The sequence below is a fragment of the Scleropages formosus genome, chromosome 25, assembly GCF_900964775.1.
Source record: "Scleropages formosus chromosome 25, fSclFor1.1, whole genome shotgun sequence".
Classification (NCBI taxonomy): Eukaryota; Metazoa; Chordata; class Actinopteri; order Osteoglossiformes; family Osteoglossidae; genus Scleropages; species Scleropages formosus.
Window position 1 is genome coordinate 16,603,031 of NC_041830.1, and position 7,302 is coordinate 16,610,332.

A 7,302-nucleotide genomic window follows, 5' to 3' on the forward strand; every position below is an offset into this window, starting at 1 on the left:
CCAGTCATAACTGGCCATTTACTAACTAGTTGTCCGACTCGACCCAAGTCGGCCTGATCTCCTCCAGCTGTGGACCTTTGGAGCTGAACAAATACTGGTCAAAGCTATACAGCCTGTTTTATTTACAGCACCTACCGGCCTTCAGCTTTAACTGCAGAATCTGCCACTGTCAGCAAGGTGGTCCTGAGTGTGTCTGGTGTGTGCTGTCGAGCTTGGTGTCTCCCACGATGCTCGCGAGCTTTACTGGAGCCTGTAAAACATCCTCCAAAAACACATTCCGGGGGTGGTGTTGTGCCCCAGCGACCATCCCTGTGCTCTTATGACAGGACTGTGATAAGACTAGTGGTCCACAAGTGCCAAGGGCTCTGGAAATAAAAATCATGATCGCCTGCTGAGAACTCCCTCCTGTCCACCTCTTTGTTTGCCCCACTGTGCTGTATTATTAGATATGCAAATCCTGTTCCTCTGGGTCACTAAAACTTAAATATCATCTGGAATCCAGTACTTCTGGATGGATTTTATCTGCATTGTTGTTAGTTTAAGCCAAGGAAGAGCAATGATTGCTCAAGTTACACATTTTCAAAGATACAAACATTTTTCTAGGTTGGTTATTGATGTTCAGTTGCATTTTCTTTTTTGCAAAACGTCTACGTGTCGGAGTCAAAATGAGCTGCATTTCCGTGGACGGCAGTTAGATGGCAGTAGAATTCACTCAGGAAAAATAGGGGTGTTGGGCCGTTTTCATCGAACTCGACTCCACAGTGCGTGAGGCTCAGGTCTGCTACTTCAGAGTTTATGCAGTTAATAGAACCACACGCGTGCTCACACACACACCCCAAACTCTTATTCTCCTTCAGTATGACCTCAGCTTCTCCGCTGCTCGGTCTGTGGTGTGTGAAGGTCCTTTTCTGTGTGCTGGTCACCCAGCTGTAAACTCCTCAGCCTTAAAGCCTCTGTGAAGAAGTGTCCTGGCTCTTCATGCAAGTGTTTAGGGTTTAAAGTGCAAAGCTGAAGTGGATGGAAACATAGCTGACTGTTGTTCTTACATGAGGACAAAGCCATACATTCTCATAGCTTTAGTCTATCTGCAGGATTTCATATAGATTATTGGATATATTTTTTAGATCGCTTGAATCAGTTTTTTTTAAGGGCAGAAGTCCTTTTCATTCTGACCGCATGGTCCTTTGTCCAGAACCTGGTCCAGTTCCTTCATAATATCTGAGTCATAGACCGATGGCTGTAGATTCTTATGGTGACTGACTGATAAAAAACGGAAAAAGAACAAATCAGCCGTTTAAACACAGAACCGGATGGTTGTTGTGACTGAAGATTTTTAAAGCGCCTTCATTTGACTCAAATTGTAATTGCGCAGCGCCACCTGCGGGACAGCCGTTGAGCTGCACCCTGCTGTAGTGCAATGAAGAAAACCAGGTGTGCATCACATCACATCCTTTACTACTGAAATGGGCAGGAGTGGAGTACAGCAAAGAGAGATTTTTGGTGAAATCGCAGGCTGAAAGTGCTTTTGAACCCATGGCCGAAGGTATTTACCCTAGTAAAAGCTGAAGTGGGGGTTATGTGTTGCCAGGAAACTGAGATATTGATATAGAAGTAAGACTATTAACTCATGGATGACTTGGCTGAAGCTGGACTGAACTGGTCTGCAAGTGTCTTTCACCCCTCTCCCCCCCCCCCAGCTCTCTATACCTGTCTCCTCCGCAATTGCGTCCTTCAACGCTCCAATAATGTGTGACGACAGTCCTCTCACCCCCCCCAGGGAAGATGACCGATGCTCACTGCCAAACACCTGTGAGGAATTAGGGGCCAATAAACCCCTAATTGAAGCATTAGCTGGGCTGCTAACAGACGTCCATCCACACCAGTGCTTTGGCCAGGGGTCGGGGTCACAACCCGGCCTTCTCCCTCCCTCCCGTTAGTGGGGGGGTAGTTGGAGATGGGTCAAAGCACACGCCATACTGCCGAAAGTTCTCATGGATCTCTGGACAAACACTGGCTCCGATCTATACGTGCAGCACATGGTGAGCGTACAAACAGCCCCGTGCGAAGAGGAGCGCGTCTTCGGGGAGAGACTGTGACATCCTGCTGGACAGACATGACATTTTAATACCCTGGTAAAGCTGACATTGACTGTATTATTCATTTAGCTGGAGCTTTTCTCCAACGCGACTTAAAGCTCTGAGCTGCTCACACTGATTTACCTATTTATACAGCTATGTGATTTTAACTGCATCAGTACAGGGTAAGTACTTTGATCGAGGGTGATTCTGGCCGCTCTGCTACACTATCTGTGGACCTTGTGCTACTAGAATGAGAACATTCAAGGAGTTCAGTGGCCTGATTATTGGGAGATGATGTGGTACAAGTACTGTATGCTGAACTAGAGAATAATGTTTGTTGTGGTAATTTACTACACTATGTGACTACATCACTACATTTTTTTTAGATTTTTTTAGTTTGACGTGTTTGGCCACTTCTGGTCAGAGGAATTAAGGCAGCAAGTACACTGATCATTCTTGGTTCTTTCATTCATAAGAAACAATAACTGGCAAAGACGATGTTGCGCTACGATTTTGTGCAAAGCCACATTTCATATTTTGGTCCTTCCTACCTGGATACCGAACTTCAAATGTCACTTCGGCAGTTCGATCTCCAAAGGACAAGGCAGTTTGTCTTCCTCTCTCACGAAATCAGTTGACACACGGTTTGCTCAATAGACAAGCCTCTCTTTCTCTCTCTCTCTCTCTCTCTCTCACACACACACACACCCCTCTCTGGAAAACCAGTATTTATTTCAATATTGCATTTGAACTCCATAAAGTCATATTTATAAAGATAGATACAGATAGACAAGCCTGGCTGTTCTAGTCCATCTCCATGAGAGCTTTGGCCTGGAGCTATGAGGAGGGAGGTAACTCCTAAAACGTGAGAGTTATGGTGGCATTGGCACAGGTGGCGGAGTCTGACCAAATGCGTTCGACCACGTATTCCATCTGGCTGCTGTCACTGTCAAAGTAGAGCACCTCCACCTTAATGCCCGGGCACATGAGCGCCGTACAGCGTACGGACACCTTGCCATTGGCCTCCTGAACAGCACAGCTCTTCTCCTGCAGCTTCTCGTTCTCTCCACTTCGAAATGTGGAGAAATCTGCGGGTTCGAGGGAAGCGCTGAAGTTGTCCGCGCACACCAGCTGCTCCCGGTTCAGAGACACCAGACTGTAGCCCCTGAGGGGCACGGGGTCCTCGCAGTAGATCTGGACTCGGTCCGTGACAACAGGACCACTCTCCGTCAGCCAGTCGTACAGGTAGGTGGTCTGGCAGTCGCATCTCCAGGGGTTGCCAAGCAACCGCACAGTTCGGAGCAGGTGGAGGGGTGCGAAGAAACGGTCCGGGATGCTCGTCAGCGCATTGTCGGAAAGGTAGAGCTGCTCCATCGCAGCCTGGTCCTTGAAGAGCTCCGACGGCAGAGAGCTGAGGTTGTTTTTCTTTAGGTGGACCACTTTCAGATGGATGAGCCCAGAGAAGAGCTCCTGCGGCAGGAATGTGAGCCGATTCTCTGATAGACTGAGGACCTGCAAGGACGTGAGGTTTCTGAACAGGTCCTCCGGAAGGGTGGACAGCTGGTTCTTGGCCAGCAGAAGATGAGTGAGCTCCGGCAGCAGCTGGAAGGTGTCTGCAGAGAGCCTCTCCAGTTGGTTGTCCTCCAGATTGAGCTCCTTCAGACCGGCTGGGAAGGACCGTGGGGCTATTTTTGTGATAATGTTGCCCCGGAGGTTCAGCTTCTTCAAGTTCTCCAGCTTGGAGAGAAAGTCCTGCTGGAGCGTTGTGATTTTGTTGCCCTGTAGGACCAGCTCCCTCAGGTAAGGTGTGCTGGCAAACGTGTCAGGATGGAGATATCCGATCTGGTTGAAGCTCATCTTGAGGGTCTCCAGGTTTGTGAGGTTGCTGAAGAGATCTTTCTCCACTGTGTGGATCATGTTGATGGAGAGGTCTAGAACACGGAGGTGGTGGAGGTGGTCGAATATGCGCCCAGAGAGCTCGATGAGGCCATTCCCCTTCAGCTGCAGGGTGTTCAGCTTCTGCAGGGGGTCCAACACGCCAATATTCAGAGTATAAAAGCGGTTGTAGTTGAGGGCCAGTTTGGTGAGATTACCCAAACCGCGGAAGGTGTATGGGTGCAAGGCCTCCAGCCGGTGATTGCCACTGATCTCCAGTTCCTCCAGCTGCTTTAGGTGGTCAAAGGCCTCCTGAGAGATGGTGCGAAGGAAGTTGTTGAGGAGCACTAGCTTAGTGAGGCCGGAGTTGGGCTGGAAGGCCTCTCGTCCGATAGACATTAGGCCCGTCGTCATGATAACCAGCTCCTTCACCTCCTTAGAGAGGTTCTTGGGTATGGACGTGAGCAATTCTTCTGAGCAGAAAACTTTTTTTGGAGTGAAGCACTGGCAGCGAGAGGGGCAACTGCTACCATGGTAACAGATCTGAAGCAAGAGAATTAAAACAATTCTGAAGTCCCTTTTCATCCTTAAAAAAAAAGAAAAAAATGGAAGTTAGGACTCATTCCAAGTTGTCAGAACAGAAAGCAAAGTTAAATTTAAAATCTTACATTTTTATAAAACGAATATTCCCTAAATAATTATTATATCTTACACTGTCATTGTCGTGTAATGAGGATTTGATTTGTTTCGCGATGTCAACCAGTTTGTCACTGAATTTGTCTGAAATATTGGACTGATGTCATACTTAAATTTGATAATTTGGAGTTACTGTCTTGTTCATATGATGATTTAGCACATTAAAATAATTTATTTGAAAAATATTACACAGACCTGACATACCTGTGTGTTGTTGGTCCTTGGAAAGGCAGTATTGATTTGAGGTTTCAATTTGTGAGAAAAGGGGGCGGGAGCTGATTGGTTAGTTAACTTGGAAGAACCAATAAGGAACAGACAGGGGAGATTCTGACCAATGAGGAATAGCGAATGACAGTCTGCTGAAAGGTGATTGGGTCGGCCAGAATAGTGTGTATTTTTCTGTGTGCGCTCGTAATTTCAGTAAAAATACACCAGTACGATACAAAAGATATTTCTTTATTCTGCTAATGTGAAAATGTTTGATTAGGACATTGATTTTTTTCTTTTTTCTTTTTCAAATGCTTTTGCAAGTAGAGTAAAATATAAAGCAGTACATTGTGTCACCATGCAAATCTTCTGTAAACTCAAGCTGAACTTTGTGCTTTTACTTCCAGTAAAAATACTCTATACAAAGTTTATCCACCTCTCTGTTAGGCCTGAATGTTTTCACAAATTTATTGACTCGTGTGCTGGTTCTTATCCAGGGTTTTAATGGTACAGCTCTGACATTTTAAAGTACGGACGACGGACGGACTGCGATTTTTGGACACATTTTTGTGCAATGCAAATAGCACAGAAATTTTGTACGGTTCCTTTGTGTCAGGTCAATTTAAAAAACTACGACAGGCAAATATTTTAATGAAAATTCACCATAAAGGCAAAAGCAAATTGGTTTTAATGAAATGAAATATGTATAGCATTCCTAAATGTAATGTACAGCAATGCATTACCAGTAATGTTACTGCTCACTGTTACATTTAGGAATAAGTGCAGGAATCATGAGAAAACTGCATTTTACTATGCATACTTAGTATATTGGATACACCAAAAAAAATCATATCCTAGCTAATATGCTTGTTATTGTTAAAATACTGTACAGTGTTTTAAATCCAAGTTCCATAAGCAACTAAGGCAGATGTCAGCTGGATCTCTTCACACACATCCCCATGTGTCTTTCATGATATGTCGTTTCTCTTCCTTTTCCAGGTGTCCAGTGGATGTGGGTCCATCACAAGGGCTTGCTGGCAGGTTCATCGAGAGGTTCTTCTCTTCCTCGCTCCACCAAGAAGAGGCAGCAGAGGCTGATGATGATGATCATCAATGTGGAGGCCAATGTGAGGGTGATGATGACCATCTGCTGGGACATTCCCTTCCGGGCCGAGTCACGCAGGACCTTGGTAGTCAGATCCACGATGCGAGTCCCCTTCAGGGTAGGTGGGGACAGGCACACCAGGGTACTGAGGTTCTTCACCTTGGACTGGTGGCCCAACAGCCAGTCTCTGAGTGGAAGGATGTCTTGGTCACACCTCCAAGGGTTCTGAGTGAGGACCACCTCCTCGGTGCCATTCAGGAAGTCCAGGAGCTTCTGAGACAGGTTGGGCAGGGAGTTGTTGTGTAGGTCGAGGTGCCTGAACTTGGGAAGCTCACTGAAGAGGCCACCAGGGAGGGTCTGGAACAGGTTGTGCTCCAGGGAGATGTTTACCAGATTTTTGAGTTTTGTGAAGACGTTCTCTGGGAGAGTGACCAGCCGGTTGCTTTGCAGAGACACTTCACCCAACTTAGCGAGTCCCTGGAAGGCACCCAGAGACACAGAGTGGATCTGGTTTTTGCTGATAACCAGGAGCTCCAGATGGGTGAGGTTGCTGAAGACACCATCCTCCAGCCTGGTCAGCTTGTTGTCGTAAAGCCAGAGCTCGCGGATGTTCATCGGGCCAAAGACACCAGTACCGAGGCTCTCCAGCCGGTTCTCAAAGACGGTTAATTGCTCCAGGTTCCTCAGGTTGAGGAACAGACCCTCTGACAAGCGGGACAGCTGGTTTTTGGAGAGGAACAGCTTGCGGAGGTTCTCCAGCTTCGAAAAGAGGCTGCCTGGGAGGTGTTGTATCTTATTTTGCCTAAGAGACAAATACTCCAACTCCAGAAGGTCATCGAAGGTGCCTTGAGGGATCTCCTGGAGCACATTCCCGGAAAGGCTCAGCTTCTTTAACTTTCCGAGCCCACGGAAGGTCTCTGGAGAGACGCGGCCGATATCGTTGTCGCTCAGCAAGAGAGTCTCAAGGCTCTCCAGTTTCATGAAGAGCCTATCTAGGAGATGCTTTAGTTTAGTTCCGATCAAACTGAGGGAGATGAGGTGACGGGTTTGGTCAAATGTGTTGGGCTCCACCTCCCGCAGTTGAGAGGCATTCATGCAGAAATGGATCAGAGCGTTGGAAAGCTGTTCAAAATTGCTGGGCTTCAGGATGGAGATGTTTGTATTGCCAAAGTAGAGGTTGCTAGTTGTCGTCGGCAATGAAGCAGGGAACTCGCTGATTGTCTCACCTTGACACTGCACCTTGTTTGCTGCTTCACAGCGGCAGCCCTGCGGACAGCTCTGCTGGGCAGCATTGGGTGCGAGCAGCAAATAGAGCACAAAAAGGAGTGCCAGCAGGGTCAT

The 7,302-nt window shown here is 47.1% G+C and overlaps 1 protein-coding gene across 1 annotated transcript; it reads right to left on the reverse strand.

Annotated features, from left to right (window-relative positions):
- Positions 1-2,819: 2,819 nt before the first annotated feature.
- LOC108921432 (carboxypeptidase N subunit 2-like) lies at positions 2,820-7,302 on the reverse strand. Its single transcript, XM_029248987.1, has 3 exons — positions 5,882-7,302; positions 4,845-4,898; positions 2,820-4,539 (listed from the first exon to the last, which is right to left on the reverse strand). The coding sequence occupies exons 1-3, from the start codon at positions 7,300-7,302 to the stop codon at positions 2,937-2,939; spliced, it is 3,078 nt and encodes a 1,025-aa protein (XP_029104820.1). The 3' UTR covers positions 2,820-2,936.